Here is a 22958-nt window from a genome sequence, read left to right on the forward strand (position 1 = left end):
GTTATTTAGTTCATTTCATCTTCTGCAAGTTGTCATTTTCTCCAACCAAACTTATAGGAGCGTGCTTTTGCTTGCAAGTGAGCTATAATTTTTTATGTGAGTCCTCATCATCACTTGTAAGCAGGCCAATTCATTTGATATGGTGGTTTAGCACTACGAGTTCCTTGCTTCTACTTACAGGTGAACTATTGTCTACACTACAAATTCTCCTGCTTTTGCTTGCAGATGAATCGTAGTTTTCACTACAAATTTCCCGCTTCTTCTTGCAGATGAATCATAGTGTTGTGTTACGACTCACTTGTTGCTTGTCACAGGCGAGCTATCGTGCAGTGTAAATTTTGTTACATTGTTGTATGTAGTAAACTGTGTTAAGTGTAAATCTCTCAACATTGCTTATGGATGAGGTTATTCCGTGCATCATAAGTTTGTGCTTTCTACCCATGAGCAAGCTATATTCATCATAAGTCTACTACTTTAATTCATAGGTAGACTATCATATGTATAACAGGTCTTCTAGTGTGGCTTGCAAGTGGGATTGCTGCATGCATTTCAAATCTTCCACTATTATCCGTGAGCGGGCTGTATTAGGTGCAAGTCTTCCCGTGTTGCTTGTAAGTGGGACTATTATATGCATTACAAGCTTATGATCTTTACTTGTTGGCAAGTCACATTTACCACGAGTTTGCTATTTTGACTTGTATGCAGGCTGTTATGCACATGATGAGTCTTATACTGTTACTCATGGATGTTTGCATTTACTTGTAAATGGGTATCGTATGCATGGCAATTATCCTATTTATACTTGTAAGTGATCAATCACAATCACAACTTATCCATTGTTGTTGCTCACAAGAGGATTAGTGCACTTATCTACCAGTTAATCATCGTTGATTGTAGACATGCTACATTCCTTGTACATGAGCATTGGTGAATCATTATATTCATTGCATATTAACTGTCATTGTTCATGGAGGATTTCCGTACTTTCTACGAGTAAATTGGCATCGATTACAGGGGTGTTGTTATATTCATTGAGCATTCTTCACATTTTTCTCATGAATGTCTTTCATTGTAATTATCCCTACTTATTTGTAGGCATGATTGAGGTGAATATAGTAGATCAATTACTATTATTCATAGATGAGCTACGGGTTTTGCTTCATCGCTTGTAATCAGATTACATGTTCTTATTAATTGTTGCTTATTGGTGAGATGTATTGAAGTTTTCTTGGTCCACCACAAGTCCTTGCTCACGCAATTTTATTTGATTATTTATTATTTTGTGAATTGCAATTTTATTTTAAGTATTTAAGTTTGGTTCCTTATAATTTTGTTGTAATCAAGTCCCCTGTGCTTTTGTTCAAATTTTGTTCCTTGTCAATCTGAATTCTAGCAGCCTCCCGGTGTGTCCCCCATTTAGGAAAAATTTGGGGAGTCTAGGCCTGCCCACCATGCCAAGAAAAACGTGCATGATCGATGTCAACTGACACCTCAGTCATGGTCTTTATCTTTTCTTTAATATTTTCTTCCTTTTTTATTATTAATAATAATAACAATAATAGAGTAGTGGAGAAGGTCTGAGTGGGCTATTTGGGTTGAACAGAAGAGTGAGGGAGAGTTTTTTTTGTAGGGTTGTAGTTTGGAAATGTGGGGCAAGAGTTGAGGTGTGGTGGTGGGCTAGTGGTTTTGACGGTTGGGTTGTGGAGTAGGTGTGTGTATGGAAAAGAGGTGAAGATTGAGGTTAATTCACTTGATGTAGCTGTTTGGGTTTGCTGTAGTGAATGGAGTTCGGCCTGTAGTGGATGGGTTGAGGGAGATTGGATGGCTGAGGTGGTTGCAGGTCTGGGAGGTAGTAACGAGCTACTTACTAGTAGTGGAGATGGCGGATTAAAGGGCTTCGACCAATCTGCAGCCTGCGTGAGGTTGGCAGTCAAACATGAGCTGCTCAGGGTTGGGGAGATTAGACGGATCAGAGGCAAGGAGGATGAATCGGGCTGGCGACGTTAAGTCAAGCTACTGGATCAACAGGATTAAACAACTGAGTTATGGCTTGAGGGACAGAGGAAGAGTCGTGTGGGTTGGTCGGCTTGTTAAGAGGAATATCAAAGTAGTAGGTTGACCGAATGGTGGGATTGACTAAGTGATGTAGGCAAAGGGGGGGTCAACACAATTCTATGGAGCCTTGGCTGATTTTGGTTTTGAGTTTAGTTGTTGAATTTTTAGTTGGTGCAAGCTCATTAATATCTAATAGAAGAGTAGCTCATTATGTCGAGCTGTGAGTTTCGGATGGGCTTGTGTGGGATCGATATTAGAGATAGGGGCTATGTGCGGGAGGAAGATCGATTTGCGAGCATGGAAGGTTAGGATCAGGCAGAGGCTACGGGATCGGCTTGTCAAGAGTTTGGCTGAGAGAGTTCATGTGCTTCTTCGGCTCTGTTTCGTTCTTGTTTTATCAACAAGAGTATCAACAACAACGGGAGTGTGATGGAGACGAGCGAATCATAAGAGAAGACATGAATGGCGTTGATGTTGGCTCCGAACAGCAGATAAGCATCCTTTTTTCTTCTTTTTTAAATTAAAATTTTTTATTTATTATATATTTGTCTCGATTTGCATGTCGTCACCTCAAACTTCGCACCAATTTTCCCATGTGAGATCCTCTAGGCGATATTACAATTGTTTCTATATAGTTCAAGTGTTTCGAACGCAACGGTGAAGTGTGTTTTGCGATTGGACGTCGTTTGGGCAGTGTTGAACAATATTTCATGCGTGCATCGTCAGTTTCGATCATCTTTGCCCGATTTGGCTGTGAGGGGCTCTCTCTTAAGTAAATTCGATGTTCTGATCGCATTTGGCTGGTCCATTTGGCGATCTGAGGTGGTTTGAGCATTTTAGTGACATTTCACGTCGATTTTAATTGTTTTTGTGCTCACTTGTGTATGGGTCAACATTTTGGAAGGGATTAATTTGGAAGGATTTACTAATTGAAATTCAAATTAGAGAGGGAAATATATTAGGAGAGTGGGGGGGGGGGGCTGATTTAGGAGGGAAATAAGAGAAGCTTATTTGAAGGCTAAGTTGAGGGTTTATTTTGTTTATGCAGAATTTTATTTGAGAGTTGCTATTGTTTTCTTTTTGTAAGAGATTCCTAGCGGCGTCTAGGTTGTTTGGGAGAGCCAGTCTACCTCTCAAATTATAGATCGCTTGTATCTTTTTCTTATTGAAGTTATAATAAAAAATCAGCCATTTATATTCATATTTCTGCAATTTTTTCATTATGTGTTTGTTATTTTTGTCTCCAAGGCATATAAAAAATGTTTGCCTTCTGATGGCCCGGTTAGCAGAGTAGATGTATTAGATTTGACCTAGGTTAAAAAAGGTAGAGGCAGAGCTAAAAAGAATTTGGTTAGAAGATATCAGGAATGACCTTTTTTTATTAGATTTAAATGAGAATTAGACTCTAAATAAGACATAATGGAGAAAAAGGATTTATATTGCCAACCCACGAAGTGGGATAAAAGCTTGATGTTGTTGTTGTATTTGAACAACATTGGGAGTTTAACAAACCAACAAGAGTGCCATGCTAATGTTGAACATCTAAATGCTATCATTAGAAAACCCGTTCATATCACAGGAAAAAAAAGGCAAAAAGTAGAAAGCATTATTTAACAATGTTAGCCCTTGTATTAGCATATAAACTCCTTCCCCATCACCCCATGGTATATTTACAGTTAAAGCCTCTTTGGTCTAACAATTCAGACTTGTAATTTAATTGTCCTTTCAGAAAGTAACTAATTTGTTTTCGCTCTTTTTTTATAAAGGTATTGGATATGCTCTAGCGAAAGAGTTTTTAAGAGCGGGTGACAATGTCTTGATATGTTCAAGATCAGGTATGAACTTGCATTCTCCTCTTTATATGCATAAATATCAAGCAAGGTTATTTTTCACTGTCTTTAATAGCACGTAACATCGATCATCCAAGGGAGAATCTTTATAGAGTTTCTCGATTCGTCTCTTTAGAAGGGATTTAGTAGTGTCCGGTCTTTCAAGTAGTTTTTTTATTCTCTTCTCTTTATGATCTTTCATGTTGCTATGGAAAGCAGTAAAACTCTCAGTTTTCCATTTTTTGCAGATGAACGTGTAGAGTCAGCTGTTCAGAACTTGAAAGAAGAATATGGGGAGCAGCATGTGTGGGTATCTTCTGCATAGCTGTTTTCACTTGATTTCTATTCTGTCAATATTATTGAATTGTTCGAGATAGCTTTATATATGCTAACTAATCATAGCTGTGTTGCCTGATTCAGGGAACGGTTTGTGATGTTAGAGTGGGAAAAGATGTCAAAGAATTAGTTGCCTTTGCTCGTGAAAAGATGAAATATGTTGATATATGGGTTGAATATGACTTGCAACTGATTCTTTCTAATCTTTCCTTATTAATGTTGTTCATGCTCTTGAATATATCTAACGTGTTAGAACATTGTATAGATAAATAATGCTGGATCAAATGCATACAGTTATAAGCCATTGGCAGAAACTTCTGACGAAGATCTTATGTAAGCTTTTGGCTTCGTTTGGGACTGTTTTCTTACTGCTTCTTAAAACAGCTTTTTAGTTCAAAAATTTTAATATTTGAACTAGAAAGCTGCTTTAAGAAGCTGTAAGAAAGCCGTCCCAAATAAAGCCTTCATCTTCAGAAAACTGCAGCCATTCTTTGTTGGTTGCATGATGTTGTGAGTTAGTCAAACATATTTAACGTGCGTCCATCTTTTTTAAGGGAAGTTGTCACAACAAACACCCTTGGTTTGATGATTTGCTGTCGTGAGGTATATGTCAAGTAATAGCATCTTGAAAAGTTCAAATTGTTATCTGTAACCTATTTTTCCTAATGTGCTTCTTAGCTCCCTGATTATTTCAGGCAATAAATTTAATGCTCAGCCAGCCTCGTGGTGGTCACATATTTAACATTGATGGAGCTGGGTCAGATGGAAGACCAACTCCAAGGTATGCAATTTTTTTTTCATTTAGTTGGTCACAACAGTACAGATCCTTAGCCAGATCTTGAACGAATAACGTTGAGTGTTTTGCGATTGAATGCTAATTGATCATGTATTCGGTTGCAACTCTCAGGGTACTTAATGAATCACTTGTTATGCGAGCACCCTTTTTATATTAAAAACGAGAAAAGGTTTGAGGTTGGGCTATACTTGATGATGAAGGATAATTTTCAAACTCCGATGGGGTGGATTATTGTGTCTGTGATCCTCTTCTGGACCTTCATGATGCTTGTTTTGCTTGGATCGCCTCTCTGTAGAGGGGATACTAGCAAGAATTGAAGAGGTTCTGATAGTTTTTTAGCCACTAGTCAAAGGAGAGGAGAGTGCTGCAAGTCGTGGAAATGAAGAGATGGGTAAAATACACTGCATAAAGAATTGTTTCGGTACGGATGCCAATTTGTTGGTTTTCTTATCTTGGGTATCTTCAGGTATAGGTTCAATTTTGTAGGTTTTGTCTTTAGGATTTCTAATAAGCTGATCCATTCTCCACGACTATAGAATAAACGCCATGGATTAATTGAAAGTCATTTAATTCCTGTAGTAGAGGAAAACCTAAAATGCATGTTGCTGTGCAAGAAATTGACTTGAGAGTTTGTAGGCCAGCTCGAAAGAGCAAAGTTGAACATGGAGACTTCTTATCAAAGCCACATAGGTAAACATAATGATAGCATTTATAAAGGAATTTTGTGAAGTTTAGAACTTTTTTCACTTTAATAGAAAACTGTATATGATATGCTTAGACCGGTCCAGCTGGCCCAACCCTTGGGCGGGCTCATCCAATGTAGCAGGCGGAAGCTTGCTGTGCCACAGACTCCAAATCCCGCCCCCTTGGGAGTGGGGCCCACTGCCTAGGGGAGAGAGAACGGGGGGTTGTTTAGTCGTTTTGGGTTATTTTTATGTTTTTCTTTAAATGGAAATTTTGATTAGGGTTAGGGCATCTGATTATTGGCTGAATTTGGTTTTGGTGCTTGGCACTCTTGGTCTCTGATGGTGTCTTGAGTATTGGGAGAGATAGATCCTCCTCTCAAATAGAGGATCAATTTTATCTTCGTGTTTCCGTTCCTTTTCATCAAAATAATATGAATTTCCTACTGTTTTCTTGGTTTTGCTTGGGGATTTGTGGAGAATTTTCGCTGTTTTCCCAAGATCGATATGGTTCACTTGAAATCGATAAGTGTTTCCTATCAAATTAGTATCAGAGATGTTTTCAGGGCTATTTTTTGTGAATTCCTGCTGCAGAATTTTTGTCCAAAGTGTGTTTTTTGCTATTTTTGGGGTCGAGATCCAGATTTCTTGAGATTAACAAAAATTCGGGTATCGATGGCGGCCAAGAAGGTGGATGCCTTGAAAGTACGACTTGAGGGGGAGATGTACCAAATGAAAGCGACAGTGAAGGAGAGAATTTCCTCCATGGAAGGCAAATTCTTGGATCTTCAGGAGATGGTGAAGAAATATGGGATCATCAACACTAAACAGCGGCATTGGAGGAAAGAAGACCGGTAGGGAGAAATACGAATTTTAAAATTCGTAGGGATGAAAATGATGTGGAGACCGTAGAGTGAGAGGGGAGAAGACCCTATATGGAGCCCTTTCTAGAAGGAGGAGAGAGGTGGGAGGTATGGATATGGGGGTATGAGCCAAGGCGTGTTGATTAGAGAAGAAGGAATGAAAATTATGGCTAGCATAGTACTGATTTTGAAGGAAAGATGGGGGAATTCAAAGAAGGGTTTGAGTATGAACATGGCAGGAAGGACAAGGACACTTAGTGAAAAGGAAAATATGGGGGAATTAGGAGAAACGGAAGGGATCCGAAGGTCCGGAAGCTGAAGATACCCATTTTTGAAGGGGAGGATGCACATGGGTGGATCTACAAGGTAGAGAGGTACTTCGCCGTCAATGGGTTGATGGAGTATGAGAAATTGACAGCAGCTGGTCTATGTTTGGAAGGGAAGGCGTTGGCTTGATACCAGTGGATAAACATGAGGAATCCGATACGGAGTTGGAGGGAGTTCAAAGAATTCTTATTGAAACATTTTTCGAACCAGCATAGGAGAGAACTTTTATGAGCAGTTCTTTGACCTAGTACATGTAGGCTCAGAAGTAGAATACCGCGAGAGATTTAAGTACCTGGAGAGTCGACTGGATTGGCTGTTTGAGACTGTTATGGAGGAGAATTTCATGAAAGGACTCAAATCAGAGATTCGGGCAGCAGTGAGAGTCATAAGGCATCGTGACTTAGGAGAGGTTATGGAGCTGACTCAACTAGTGGAGGATCAGAAGTACTAGGAGAGGGGAGCTAGAGGCAACAATTCAGTTGGCTCCTACAAGATGACTGCCACTCTCTTAACACCTAAGGGGATACACCGGGCAACCTTCGTGTGACCTCAAGGGAGAAGCCCGTAGGGGGAGGAAGTGAGGTGAACTTCAAAAGGTTGACCGAGAGGGAGATGCAGGAGAAGAGGGCAAATTGATTATGCTTCAGATGTGATGAGAAGTATACTCCAGAGCACAGGTGCAGGGACCAAACTCTTTAGGTTCTCACTGTCTGTGATGACGAGGAAATTGAGGGAGGTGGAAGTGAGATAGGGGTAAATGAGGAGGACAAGCTGCATCTTGACATGGAAAATGTCTCTTTAAACTCAGTGGTATGATTCACCCTGCGTCATACCATGAAGTTGAAAGGAAAATAGCATACAAGGAGGTGGTGGTGTTTATTGATTGTGGGACTACTTACAATTTCATCGCCAACGAAGTCGTGGACCAAGTGGGGGTGATATTGGTGGAGACAGGGAGCTATGGAGTGATGATGGTGATGAGCATACATGAGGTGGGGGAAGGTTTCCTAGTAGAGCTATAAAGGCTAGAGGGGTTCAGATTATATGAGGGTTGGGACATTCCTTCTTTAGTGTACCCCTTGATTCAACATTTCAGTGAGGTTTTTTAGCCACCTCAAGGATTGCCACCGCTGAGGGAGTAGGAACACGATATCACCCTGAAGGAAGGGAGTGCCACCCATCAATGTCAGGCCATACCACTATCCTCAACTTCAGAAGGATGAAATTGAGAAATTGTTTAGAGAAATGCTAGAGGCAGGGATTATCGGGCTTAGTGTGAGTCCTTTTTTATAGTCCAGTGCTACTGGTTAAAAAATGGATGGGAGTTGGAGGTTTTGCGTGGACTACATGTTTGTGAATAAGGAAACTATGCTAGACAAGTTTTCTATCCAAATGATAGATGAGCTACTGGATGAGCTGAGTAGGGCTAGGGGTGCAAACGAGTCGAGTCGAGTCGAGTTTAGGTCCTTATCGAGCTCGGCTCATTAGTTGGAAAGCAAGCTCGAACTCAAGCTCGTCTCAGTGTAAATGAGCTTGTCGTAAGCATCGTATTATGTTATAAAATTATTGTATTTTCTTATTTTGTGTATTTTCTTATTTGCCTAGGAAATCTTTTAATTTTCTTGCAAAAATTAGAGGTCTTCCTAATTTCTTGCTTGCATCAATTTGGTATCAGAGCCTAGGTTTGTGTCTTCCTAGGTTAAGTGTTTAAAAAATGGAAAAGGATAAAAACAGAGATCCAGTGGTGGATGAAAATCAGCCAGAAGATATTGAAGTGTCAATTCTAATGGATAGATGGATTCCATCAGAAAGAGATTCAACAGATCCGATACAAAACGAATTATACATACTACAGATGAAAATGCACTTGTGTATGGAGCAGTACATGAAGAACAAGCGACTTCTACAAGATCAATTCAAATAAGAATGAGAAGAAATCTTGAAAAAGTATGCGGCCAAAATTCAAGAGCTAGATGCAATGCCTTCAGAGCATACTCAAGCATCATCAGGAGATGAGCTCTTTCAACCAGGGGAGAATTGATGTAGGCAAAGGGGGGTCAAAATATTTTGGGTTTTAATTTTGGTGAGTTTGTTTTTCCTCTACTAAAAATCAGCTCATAAATGCTTAGCCACTACTTATTCAGTTCATAAATCTGAAATTAATTATGATTCATTCCCCCCCGCCCTTCTATGTGGCCCTTTGATTCCCTCCCCATGGTTCCTTTTCCCTTCCCTATGTCTCTTTGGTTTTCCCTGCCTGGTTGCCTGTTCTGGTTCCCCTGGTTGGTTCCGGCTCCCCTGGCTGCTGGTTTCGATTCCCTGTGCCGCCCCTTAAATTTCTTCTCTAGCTGCCTGTCCCGTGGTTGCTTTACCCGGCTTTATGTGTGGTTCTTTCGGGTGCTGTTCTAGAATGATTTCTGGCCTTTTAGTTCCCCTAATCTGATTGGTTAGGTTGGAGGTTGAATGGCTGCCCCCTTTTCTCCTATAAATATAAGGTGTTTTGACAAATAAGAAAATAATGTTATGTGACTAATTTTTGGATAAAACCTACGGGTTTCCTTGGAAAAGCTCGTGAGCTTGTTCCACTTCTTCTACTCTTCTTTTAGGAAAGCTTGCGAGCTTGTCCTCTCTTTCGTCTGGCTTCTTACCTTTTTCTTCTCTCCGCATTAGTCCACCCCACTTGTATCTTTTTTCTTAATCAAGGAATGCAACTTTAGGTGTTTTTATTTTATGATTGTAAGCGTTGTTTTATGTTATAAAATTATTGTATTTTCTTATTTTATGTATTTTCTTATTATCCTAGGAAATCTTTTAATTTGCTTGCAAAAATTAGGGGTCTTCCTAATTTCTTGCTTGCATCAAAGGTGTTCCGACCCTACCTCAGGAGATTTGTGTTGATTTTTTTATGATATTTTGGTGTGCAACAGGTCAAAGAAGAAACAGTAAGAGCATTTGAGGATAGTTCTAGAGGTGCTACAGGAGTAGCAACAAAGGGTCAATTTGAAGACATGTTGCTTTGCACAGGCCAGTATGGAATATTTGCGACATGTAATATCTCAGGAGGGGGGTTGTTGATCAGGCTAAGATTGAGGCTATATTGAGATGGACACTTCCCAAGAATCTCACGGAGTTGAGGCGATTTCTAGGGCTGACAAACTATTACAGGAGGTTCGTGAGGGGCTATAGCACCATAGATTGGCGACTGATAGAACAATTGAAAAAGGATAGCTTCTTATAGGGAGATAGCTTCTTATGGGGGGAGGCGGCCACAAAAGCTTTTGAGAGGTTGAAGAAGGTCATGATCACCGTACCGGTCTTGGCTCTACCAAATTTCACTCAGGTTTTTGTAGTAGAGACAGATGCCTCAGGGTATGGATTGGAAACAATACTTATGCAGAGCCCACTGCCCCCATCGGTTACTTTAGCCAGTTGTTGACAGCTAGAGCTAGACTGAAGTTAGTATATGAGAGAGAGTTGATGACAATTGTGCTAGCCATCTAGAAGTGGCAGCCTTATTTGTTGGGTCGACACTTCATTGTCAAGACATATCAACAGAGTCTGAAGTACTTGTTGGAACAGCGACTATGACAGAGGAGCACCTGAGATGACTGTCAAAGTTATTGTGATATGAATTTAAAATCCAATATAGACCTGGGGTAGAGAACAAAGCAGCGAACTCCTTGTCTAGATGTATGGGTGAGCTACAGGAGATGATCGTGTCGATACCACTGATGCTAGATTGGGGGGAGGGGGCATTAAGAAGGAGAGTGCACGGGATGAGGAGTTGAGAATAATTAGGCAGATTTTTTAAAGCATAGAAATAGGCGCCACCCTGGCTATTCTCTCAAAGGGGAGAGGCTTCTGTACCAGAGGAAATTTATGATGCTTAAGACATAAGTCCATATTCCACACCTGCTCCAGGAGTTTCATGGGAGTGCTGTTGGGGTCATTCAGGGGTGCAGAAGACTTACTTGCCTCAGAGTTGTATTGGAATGGGATGCACAAGGATGTGGAGGAGTTGGTAGCCAGTTGTGAAGTTTGTTAGAGGAATAAGTACATGGTCATGGCTCTAGGAGAAGGATTAGTACAGCCCCTTTCTCTACCAGATTGTGGGAGGTCTTCATGGATTTTATAGACGAGTTACCCAATATGAGGGGTTCACAGTGATTTTAGTGGTAGTAGACATATTGAGCAAGTATGCTCATTTTGATTCCCTTACGACACCCCTATACGGTAGTGACAGTGACATCAGCTTTCATCAGAGAGGTGGTCAAACTACATGGAATACCAAATGTCATAGTATTCGACAGGGATAAGGTGTTCCTAAGCCATTTTTGGAGAGAGTTATTCAGACTGCAGGGGAAAGTATTGAAGAGCAACGCCTACCACTCGCAGATAGATGGGCATACGGAGGTGGTAAACAGGAGCGTGGAGACATACTTACGTTGTTTTGTGTCGAAAACACCTCGGCTTTGGGTCAAGTGGTTAGCATGGGCAGAGTGTTGGTATAACACTTCGTATCATTCTGCTTCTCAGATGATCCCATTCAAAGTATTATACGAAAGAGATCCACCTCACATAGTGCATTTTGGGCAGAGTAGCACTCCAATTTCTTAAGTAGAAGAATAACTAGAAGAGAGGGATAGGGTGCTGGAAAAGTTAAAAAGGAGGGCTCCTCAACAAATTATGAAGACACGAGCCAATGTGTATAGGAAGGATATCCTTTTTGAAGGAAGGGATAGGGTGTTCCTGAAGTTTCGACCTTACAGACAAATGATGGTTGCTAATAGGAGGAACGAGAAGCTAACTTCAAGAAATTTTGGTCCTTATGAGATATTAGAGAAAATTGGAGCAGTGGCGTATCGTTTGAGGTTGCCCCCCACCACCACAATACATCCAGTGTTTCATGTATCACAGTTGAGGAGAGCTATAAGGGATCACACAGCGAGTTTAGAGTTGCTAGCAACATTGATTGAAGATTTGAATGTGGTGTTGGAAACTCTTGAGCTACAAGGGGTGTGCCAGGGAAGAGGGAGGGATCAAGGTGGTGTTGATCAACTGGAAGGACCTTCCCAATTATGATGCTACATTGAAGCCTTACGATAGGGTGCAACATCAATTTCCGTCTTTCCACCTTAAGGTAAGGTGGGTCTTTGGGAGCGAGGTATTGATGCACCTAGACTGGTCCAACATGGACCAATCTAGTAGGGACTAGTCTAGCCAACTCATCCAATACAATAGGCGGATGCCTGATGTGCCGTAGACTCCAAATCCCGTCCCCTTGGGGGTGGGGTCCACTGCTCAGGGGAGAGAAGATGCCCCTTAGGGAAAAGGTGGGGGGGGGGGGGGCTGTTTAGTCCTTTTGGGTTATTTTTATGTTTTTCTTTAAATAGAAATTTTGGATTAGGTTAGGGCATTTGATTATTGGTTGAGTTTGGTTTTGGTGCTTGGCGCTCTTGGGCTCTAGTAGCATCTTGAGAATTGGGAGAGATAGATCCTCCTCTCCTATTGGCTTATTCATATTTTTATTAGTTTAACCCCCTTTTCAGTATTCATTACCTTGACTGCCTACAAACATTTATTTAGCTATACATGCTTTTTTTTTCCTCTCTATCCAATCGATAGGCCTTTATAGCATTCTGAATTTGTTGCTTTTTAATGTATTTAGCCTGCTTTTGCTGATAACTAAGTGAATCACTACCATTTTTAATTTCCTTGGCTTTTTTTGTTTAGACGCTGAAAAACACTTTTTAGAAAAAGGAAGAGTTTAGACGCTGAAGCACTTTTTGTTTAGACGCTGAAACATTATTTATGCGCTGGATTTGGATTGCTTCTGTAATTTTGGTTAATATCACTCTGCATATTTTAGGGGAATGAATCATTGTCTTATTTGACCTTAAGCTTGAGCTCTTGCTTCATTAAGGACTCCTGTAAAACTATGGTTGAATTTTTCAACAACACAAAATAAAACCAAACAATAGATTCATTGGCCTTTGTAATTGTGATTATTATTTTTTTTTGGCCAGGTTTGCTGCATATGGAGCAACCAAACGTAGTGTGGTGCATCTGACAAAATCCTTACAAGTAGGCATGTTTCATTGCAATATATTTCCTTGATTTTTTTGCTCAGAGAGTGGCATTAGAAAAAAATCTCAAACCCATAAGAGTACCGAGTTCAGGGCTGCTAATCTATGGAATGACCACAACTAATGCCAATTTACTTTCAGAAATATGCATGAGTTTACTTGCATGATTGATTTGTGACGGTGTACTTTAGACCTTTAGGGCATACTAAATCCAATCATAAGAAGCATGCCCTTCTATAATGACAACCAGACAAGGATCCTTCAGTTCCAAATAAGAACTGGTTTTGGAATATATTTACATAAAATATGTATATCTTCACAGTGCATACAAAACATCTTTAAAGATACATGATTGTGATTTTTTAAAACCAATTAGTAGTTCCTTAAATTGTGGAGGGAAGTAGGTTAAATAATTGCAGTCTTATGTATGAAGATGATAATCGAGTGTTTTCCTTTTTATTGGAAAAAGTGATATATTATTATCCAGGGCTGTGAATTTAGGTCGAAGAACGAAGATCATCTGCAAATTATTATTATTATTATTAGTATCTACTCGGATTGAATTCTGACAAACTGTCTAACAGGCCAAGTCTAACTAGGATTGAACTTGAATTGAGTTGATTCTAGATTGGATCATGCTAGCTCTAGATGAATAAAAAAAAATGTTTGTATATATATTTATGAAAGTTGTGTGTGTACAAAGAAAGAGAGTATGTTTTATCTTAAAATAAAAATGTGTCTTATAAGATCGAAATATGATTGATTTTTGTCTTATTTTGAACTCAACCAACCTGTAACTAGATTTTTATTGGTTTGAGATCAAATCAAATGGCTTCAAATCATGTTTGTGGGGAATGGATCAACTTGAGGTCTGATCATTATTGCCCCGCAATCAAGTATTTGGTACCATGCTAAGAAAATTTTTTCTTTGTGATGGATTTTAGATAAATTATTCTGATTTTGAAGTTTTAGACTTGGTGTTGATTACTACATGTAGAAGCATCGGTACTTTTTTTTTTCACTTGTTCATTTAATGGAGATGCTAAGCCATATGGTTTGTATCTTTTAGCTTCAAACCGATATTATTACTTTTTAGCATTTGAATTTTAGGCTGAACTCCAGATGCAAGATGTAAAGAATGTCTTGGTACATAATCTATCGGTATGCACTTTTTCTTCCTTGATTTCTTTACAAGTAATGACTGCTAAGATGAGCTCTTACCACAATAATGTGAATTTACTTCTTACAGCCTGGTATGGTCACAACAGATCTGCTCATGTCTGGTGCCACAACAAAGCAAGTAGAGGCCTAACCCTGCAATTATATTTCATTTTCTTAGCTTGAAATATTCTCAGGCACTCTAACATTTCTCTCAATTTGCAGGCCAAATTCTTTATCAATATTTTAGCTGAACCACCTGAAGTGGTAAGAATTGCCTAGGAACTACAATAGATGTTCTCATGTCCATTCCCTCAGTTTTATCAATTGGGATTCTCTTCAACTTCACTGGATTAAATAATGCTTGCAAAACCAATAAAATCATCAGAAATATCATGTAAGTTTATTTGTCTTGGGACTGCCGTACTGGCATTATTGCCTTTTGCAACAAATTGATCTATCTAAAACATCGTGATGTCTAAATTAGTCTATCACATGCAAAGGTAATAAAAACCTCCTGATCTTCTTAATCAGTCCTCATTGCTTATATTGTAAACCTGGCATTTGGCTTATATTGGGTACAAATCGCCTATATTTAGCATACTTCTGCTTTTGTTGTTGCAACTTCTTAATTTTATAGGATTACTTCCAAATTTGGAATAAGGATCCAGATGCATATCATCTAGCTCTTAACTTTTTTTTTTTTTAAATTTATATTTGCGAATAGCTTTATATTACAAGTTTAGACCTTATACAGAATAGTGATGGATGAACTCAGGAATGAGAGAAATAAATTTGTGATGCTACAATAGACTTAGGCTGCGTTTGAGACGGTATTTTTATTGCTTCTTAAAACAGCTTTTTAGTTTAAAAATTAAAATTTTTATACTAAAAAATTGCTTTAAGAAGCAGTAATAAAGCCGTCCCAAATGAAGCCTTGGACTGTCCAAAACTGCTCCTCTCAACGCATGGGTTGAAAACATAGTTACGTGAAATTACATTTCACCTCATTTTGATGAAGGGCGACAGTTTAGTATTTTCTGAAATAAGATCGAGAATAGGCAGCAGAAATTTGGTTATTGCTGCGCAGTAATTATAATTTATGATATTAATTGTTTCCCATGCTATGAATATGCTGTTATGCTTTCTTTTTGAATTATAAAGCAATTTAAGAAGTTCAAACTATTTATTAGCCATAAAAATCTACTAATTTCTGTTGCTGTGCTTGTCATGGTTGATCAAGTGTTCCTTTTAAAGATAAGATCAAAATCTAAGATTAAAAAAAAAAAAACATTTTGTTGTTGGATTCTTGGATTCAATTAAAAATTTAAAAACTTTTTAGAAATCTCATTGGAAATGGACATTCTAATGGATCATTTGAGATTGAAATCTCTGATTGCTGAGTACGGTTAAAAGACGTACTAGCTTTTGTAGGTCGCCCTAACTGGGATCGTCTTTTATGGTTTGTTTTTGTTCTTTTTTTCAAGGGAATTCGAACAATGTCACCTCACTTTATCTCATCCACACTTTTGTTCATTGTAGTAAAATAAAATTGGCTCTTGGATTGTGATCATAGGTAGTCTATTTAATTTCTACCATTCATACCATCCTATAAACTTTAATATTTCATTCGATGCACCTAAATTTGTTCTATGGGTGATAGGCATGTAATATTAATGTTTTGGGTGTTAGATATGTAAATAACATAAAATAAAATTGTATGTATGTTAATCTCCCTAAAATTTACGTACATACCACTTTATTTCATGCTATTTACATATCTAACACCCAAAATATTAATATTACATTCCTACCACCCATATACAACTTTAATATTTGCGGGTTCTTTCTTTTTATAAGTACAAAGCTCCTTTTGTCTCTAAATGCATTGGTACTTCTTGCAGGTTGCTGAATATCTCGTGCGAAGTGTTAGATCAGTACCCACAAGTGGAAACCAGAAGCCAACCTACATTCGGTTTCTTACTGGCCTGAAAGCCTACTCTCAAATTTTTTCAGTTATTCTCATTCCCCTATTTGGTCTTTGTATTTGTTTTAAGCATTGTTGTTCCCACCTTGCAATGCTAAACAGATAATTTAAGGATGTCTTTCTTTTTTTTTTTCCAGAGAATTGCTTTTGGTGCTAGAAGAAACAGACACCTCATTGAAGATTGAAGAGTTCAATGATATTGTAAGTTCTAAAATATTCATGCCAAAGGATTAGGAGGTTGTTTGGTTAGTTGTCTTCTTTGACGTAATAATATGTTATCATAAAACAAGAGTTTATTGGTTTGGCGTTCTCTTATTTTAAGGCTATCTTTAACCGAAAAACTCAATTTTCGCTCCAAAATACGGTAATACTTCAAAATGCAGTAACTCGTCTCCAACTGAACTTAATTATCTAATATAAAAAAATATATATTCTTTCTCATACTTTATTTAACCTAATTTTTGGATTTAAAAAAAATAGCTTGTGAACAGTGCGATGTTCACCCTCACACGAATGATGTTTTTTTGGCGATCGGCTGGAGCAAACGACGGACTACAAACGAGTGTTAGTATTTCGGCTGGAGATGATCTAAGTCAATCTGAATTCCATTAGTAGGCAAGGCAGTGCTTAGCTGCAAATTGAACCAGATATATCCATCTGAATAACATTGAACCAGATAGATCCTAGAATGCTGACTGTATAAAAAAAAAAAACCCATTTTATGGCCATTCTTTTGCATTAATTGAGTGCATTGTTAGAGTTGATAGGGAAATATCACTTTTTGGCTGATTCATAATATCTGGATACAGCCATAAGAAGTCAGGTAGTTGTGCAAGTCTGATCATGGGACACAGTAATCCTTGTTCTGCTTATCGTTGCAGTTTCATTGTGAGCTGTAAGCAGCTGCATGGACATTGATGATCCTTGTCACATTTTAAACTATTAAGAGGAAACTCAGGCTAGAATATTGTGAATTCCTTTTTTTCTTATTAGTACTTAAGCCCTATGAAGCTATGTGCCTCTGACTGGAGAAATTATCCTGTGCGGACACCGGACGGTCTGGAGACCAACCAGAACACACCACATCACCCAGTATCATGCAAAAAAGTCACGTGGCGCGTTCCGGTTAGCCTCCGAACGCCATCCAGATCCGCACAAAATAATTTTTCCTATATATAATGTGTCTTAAGACATGTTTCTGAGACTATTGAGTTTTTTTGTTCTAGCTGGATAGATGGAGAACTCCACAGGGAATGCTGAATCTACTCACTGTCATAGGATGAAGAATCCATTTGTATGATATTAGGGATTTGATTGGCCATTGTTGGATTCTTTCATTTTATTTTGTATCTTATGACTTGCTGAAAGTTTATAGAATTTTCTATTATTTGTTACAGGTAATTACATGGGTGCATATGGGTCATTGGGTGGGAATTGGGTCATCTTTATGCATACATGAATTCAATGTTTAGCTGTAAATTGGTCTTTGAATGCCTTTCTATTACTCTTAAAATATTCACTTGTCCCGTGACTATTTAGGGTCTGTTTGATGTGATTGAAGTTTTTTGTAAAGATGTCTGCTCGATTATTATAAGAAATTTTATTTTTTTAATTATTATATGGTAAAAATATTTTTATTTTAATAAGAGAATAATATTTTTTTTTTCTTATGACTAACACTAACAGATTTGATTGTAAGAACATCTTTCTATCACATAAACTTTTAAAAAACAACAAAAAAACGTATAATTGAATGAAAGTATGACAATGATTTTCAAAATGAAATAATATTGAAAAAATTCGAAATGATCTCTTAGGTTTTATTTGGAATAGTTTTTTAAAATAATTTTTTAGTACAAAAATTCTTAATTTAAGAGATTTTTATATTAGAATTTTATTCCAAAAAAATAGTAAGAAATGTGTCTTATTGTTTTTTTAAAGTAGTTTTTTGAACTAGTAATTTTTGTTTTAAAAGTTGGTTTAGAAAGCTGTATCAAACGAAGCCTTAGGGTTCGTTTGGGACGGTTTTCTTGCTGCTTCTTAAAGTAGCTTTTTAGTACAAAAATTAAATTTTTTACATTAGAAAGTTGCTTTAAGAAGTAGCAAGAAAGCCGTATCAAACGAAGTCTTAGTTTGAGCTAAACAAAAGCTGTTTGTAGCACAAAAATAAAAAGGATCAATGCACAAAACAAGATTATAACCTATCATTTTTTTAAGGCTTTGATACACTTTTTTAAATTTTATAGAAAATAATGTGACTAATTGGAGTAGAATTTAGTAGTTCAATCAAGTAAAATGTCAAAGTATTTTGGGTTTTCTTACGAACCATGACGTTATATTTCCTAATTGCTTTTTTTTTCCTAAGAACTCTCATTAAATGGAGTAAATCTTCACAATAACTTTCTAGTAAAGTTTTCTTCTTCTTATACCGATATGAAACTTAGATTAACACTAATGAATTTGCTCCTATTTCATTTCTTCTTTTTTGTTTTCTAATTTGTTGCATGTGATTAAGATTTGATCAAGTTTGTTACAATTTGATTTTTAATTTTTGAGATGTGAATATTAGGCATTGTTTGGGATAATTTTTTTATAGTTTTTTAAATCAATTTTTTAGTAAAAAATATCTTGAAAGCAGTGAAAAAAAGTGGCAAAAAGTTATACCAAATGAAACTTTAGGCTTAGGCTTCGTTTGGGATTGACTGTCTTCCTGCTTTTTAAAGTGGCTTTTTAGTACAAAAAATTTAAATTTCTTGATGCTTCTTAAAGTTGCTTTCTAATACAAAATTTTAATTTTTTAAACTAGAAAGCTGCTCTAAGAAGCAGCGAGAAAGCCATCCCAAACGAAGCCTTAGTTTGAAACAACTATCTTACTGCTTTTTAAAATAACTTTTTAGTATAAAAATTTTTAAACTAAAAATTTTTGTACTAGAAAACTTTTCTAAAAAGTAGTAAAAAAAATTGTCACAAATGAAGCCTTATTCAATCTTAGATTTTTTATTTTTATATTAGTTTTTGGCAAGAGTTTAATGTACTTCTTGATTTAGCATAAAAAGGCATTAAAGTTTCACTAAAATGTGGTGGATTTCATAATTTTGATTCATTATGTATTTCTTTGTGCACCTCATCTTAGATTTGCATTATTAAGTCACAAACCTCAAAATATCTTGGAATAAATTACTATTATAATTTATGAGCGTATCACCATTTCAAATAAAATTAGGACATATTAATTGTGTCAATTAAAAAAATAGCAAAATATACAATATAAATAAATAAGATATTATATTTTTTACTCATAAAGACTTGAGATTACTTAATTAAAATACGTGGGATAAACTTAATAATCTGGAAAAGTGTTGCAAGTGAAACTAAACCTACATGGGTTGCCCTAAAACTTGAACTTAAAGGTATCAAGTCAGGTTTAGGTACACATTTTTTACCTATTTATTAAACAGGTTGAATTCAAGTTGATCAGGTTTTGGTCGGGTCAATTTTGGCTCAGAATTGAATCCGACTCGATGACTCATTTTGACACCCATAATTAGAAGCTGATCATAAACATGGTCCTGTATTCAACCAAAGGTTGAATTTTATCCTAAAATCATATTAAAGATGAGATCAATTCTATATCCATGTCCCACTTTAAAATAGAAATTAAACATTCAATCATCTGAGAACATGAATTGCGATTTGAATTTGAACCAAGTCTTGATTAAAAATTCAAATACTGAAAATAAACTCATTCATAACATTTCTTTCATTTCATCAAAATATATATACACTATAGTATATGGCTATAAAAAAACTATAGAATTGAATAATAAACTAATCATGACTATACAAAAATCAATAAAAGAAATACATATCAACTCTAATCATATCCTAAACTGCTAATTAATAAGCTTTTTCCCTTTTCTAGATCATGAAAGTTAGAAGAAAAATCACGGTGACCTCAAACAGCTCAAATAACTCATTAGACCACACAAATCAATCTAAATATCTAAATTCTTTTATTAAACATTTTTTAAAATATTAAAAGGAGTTAAATGTTGTATAAGATATCACAAAAAAGTAATACGAGCATAGCAATTATTCAATTATTTAAATAATAATACTAAGAAGATAAGCACATTGATATTCATATCATATTTTTTGATCCCAAACTGAATCTCAAAGGATTTTGATCTCTTATGACTCTCTTTATACTTGAAGCACCATAACATGCTTATATGCACCAGAGCATGGCTTATAGCCACCAGAACATGATTTTAAGCCATCAGAATATGTCTTATAAGCACTAGATTCCCGAACACAGATAGAATTTCAAACGATTCTTGCTTTTTATATCTCCGGTAGTCATAATTCAATTATATATGCCCATATTTCATCACATTATACCAATTAAAATATAATTGAGAATGTTTCAGAATTGCACAAATTTTTATAACGATAAACACCAGAAATTCCTACTGAGTAAAATTTACAATTCAAAATATAACAAAATTACTAAGAATTATATAAAATGCTGTTTTAAGATATTAATTGACTACAAAACTATTTTTTAGTGCCCATATTATTTTATATTCAATTAATATTACATAATTTCCAAAATATGTATTTTATAAAAAGTTTCCAAAAAATATTCAGAATTTTTATAATCTCAGTCTCTATAATAAATAAAAAGTAACACGATAAAAGTTTTTTCACTGCAAATTTATTCTCATTTTTTCATAACAAAAATATAATTTAATCAAAAACATAAAAAAAATTATATTTTTAAAAATTAAGATAAGCATAATGTGACCTACCTCAATCCGGATAATATTCCCAATTGGGCTGATGACTAAAAAATGTCCCTAAGTAGCTCAAACCCCTTCTTTCCTCTCCAAGTACGGTTGCTGCGATCCGATGAAATGGAATGGAATAGTGGTTTAATATATATAAAGTGTTGATAGTGGCATAGGGCTGTGATGCTGCCTCCTAGCGTTATGTCGGTGGTTTAAAATCTCAATTTTTAGAGCTGAGAGCACTACAATGCCACTATTTTGTGTACCGTACTGTAACAATGCTGAGGCGCTCGAACATCTAACATTGGGGCGCTCTAATAGTAACATTTCTCATATTTTAATGAAATTTACTCTAAACCCTTGGGACTCATTCTAAAACATACACAGTCATTTTCATGCACCAAAATACTCCCAATGACATGCAAATATGTTCAAAACTCAAAATTTAAAAAATTTAACTTTTATCAATGAATCATTTGACTAAATGTAAAACCTGGATGTATTGCAATTATCCTCTCCTCGGGAAAATATTATCCTCAACATTTCAAAACTCAGGTCTTAGATCAAATAAATAGATTAGGGTATAACTAACTCATCTCATACATTTATTCTCAAGTAGCTTCTCTTTTCGTTATACTCTTTCACTGAACTTTCACCATATAAATCTATTTACTTCTCAATTGTCTGACATCGTAGGCTAGAACTCTCTCTAGTTCTTCCTTATAACTCATATTGGGATGTATTTTGATGTCTTTAGCATATATCTTTTTTTTTCAGAATTATATATTCATTTTTTCAAAAGTGACACATGGAATACATTATAAATTTCAAACACGTAATTTATCAATTGTAATATATAGGCAGATTTTCAATCCTTTCAACAACCTCAAATGATCCAACATATCATGGACTCAATTTTTATTCTTTGTTAAATATATTAATGTCATTCATTGGTTTGATCTTTTCATATACAAAATCTTAAACTTTAAAATTTTGCAGCTCGATGCTTAGCATCAAAATATTGCCACTACCAGTCTTGTATATCCTTCAATCTATCTCTAATCAAATGGGTCTTTTCAGCAGTATTATCAACTGAGGTTAGCCCAATCAGATGTCTCTCTCCCACCACTATCCAAGACAGGGGTGTATGACACTTCCTACTATATAAAGCTTTATACGGAGTCATATATATATTTTTTTGAAAATTGTTATTGTACATAAATTCAATTAGAGGAATGTGATCTTCCCAACTACCATCAAAATCTAGAATATAGAGTCACAGAAAATCTTCTAGTACATGTATAGTCCTTTTAGACCGCCTATCAGTCTGAGGATGAAAAATCACACAAATAAAGTTTTGTACTCAAACCTTATTGAATGCCCCTCCATAATCTAAAGGTAAACCTATCATCCATATTAGAAATTATAATCTTTGATATCCCATGCAATCTGATAATCTCATGCATATATACATGTGTCAATCAGTCTATAAAATCAGATTGTCAAATCAGAATGAAATGGGTTGATTTCATCAGATGATCAGCTACAACCAAATTAACATCATGTATCTATCTCGACCTAGAGAAACCTATAGTGAAATCCATAATCACTTATTCTCATTTTCACTCTGGAATAGGTAACAATCATAGAAAACTCCATATCACTGATGTTAGGATTTCACTAACTAACGTACTTGACATTTTAAAATAAAATATGCAACATACTTCTGAATTCCATGCCACCAAAATTTATCTTTCAAATCACTATATATCTTATTGCTTCATAAGTGAATAATATAGCATGAATATTAAGCCTCGTGCAAAATCTCCCGTCTCATATCTCAAAAATAGGAACATGCATTCTATCCTTGTAGAAAATAATAACATAGTTAAAAACTCATAGTTCATATTGCTTACCAAATATGATCTGATCAATTAACTTTGAATATTTTTTATATGTCTTATGAGATTCTTGAATCCCTTCTTACAAGGAAGGTTGAATGATTATCTTAACCAACATATCAAAATCTCAACAATTAAAAAAGATCT

At 36.1% G+C, this 22958-nt stretch overlaps 1 protein-coding gene across 6 annotated transcripts in view; it reads left to right on the forward strand.

Moving 5' to 3' along the window:
- LOC110098193 (chlorophyll(ide) b reductase NOL, chloroplastic) overlaps positions 1-17654 on the forward strand; it is a 30843-nt gene extending 13189 nt beyond the window's left edge. Inside the window, exons 2-15 of one of the 6 annotated variants that reach the window (XR_002303317.2) lie at positions 3822-3890; positions 4133-4194; positions 4305-4391; positions 4486-4553; positions 4775-4823; positions 4916-5001; positions 12916-12973; positions 14086-14136; positions 14225-14275; positions 14359-14400; positions 16038-16148; positions 16258-16321; positions 17347-17414; positions 17518-17654. Coding sequence is in view for 4 of the 6 variants with exons in the window: in XM_020824932.2 (XP_020680591.1) it covers positions 3822-3890; positions 4133-4194; positions 4305-4391; positions 4486-4553; positions 4775-4823; positions 4916-5001; positions 12916-12973; positions 14086-14136; positions 14225-14275; positions 14359-14400; positions 16038-16148; positions 16258-16305 (782 nt within the window). In the remaining 2 variants the exon portion in view is untranslated. Of the gene's footprint in view, positions 1-3821; positions 3891-4132; positions 4195-4304; positions 4392-4485; positions 4554-4774; positions 4824-4915; positions 5002-12915; positions 12974-14085; positions 14137-14224; positions 14276-14358; positions 14531-16037; positions 16149-16257; positions 16322-16600; positions 17098-17346 lie in introns of those variants that run through there. The other 5 variants (XM_020824932.2, XM_020824934.2, XM_028700769.1 and 2 more) reach the window with 5 other exon arrangements.
- Positions 17655-22958: the final 5304 nt, after the last annotated feature.

Source organism: Dendrobium catenatum, unplaced genomic scaffold (assembly GCF_001605985.2).
Source record: "Dendrobium catenatum unplaced genomic scaffold, ASM160598v2 fragScaff_scaffold_1592, whole genome shotgun sequence".
NCBI lineage: Eukaryota > Viridiplantae > Streptophyta > Magnoliopsida > Asparagales > Orchidaceae > Dendrobium > Dendrobium catenatum.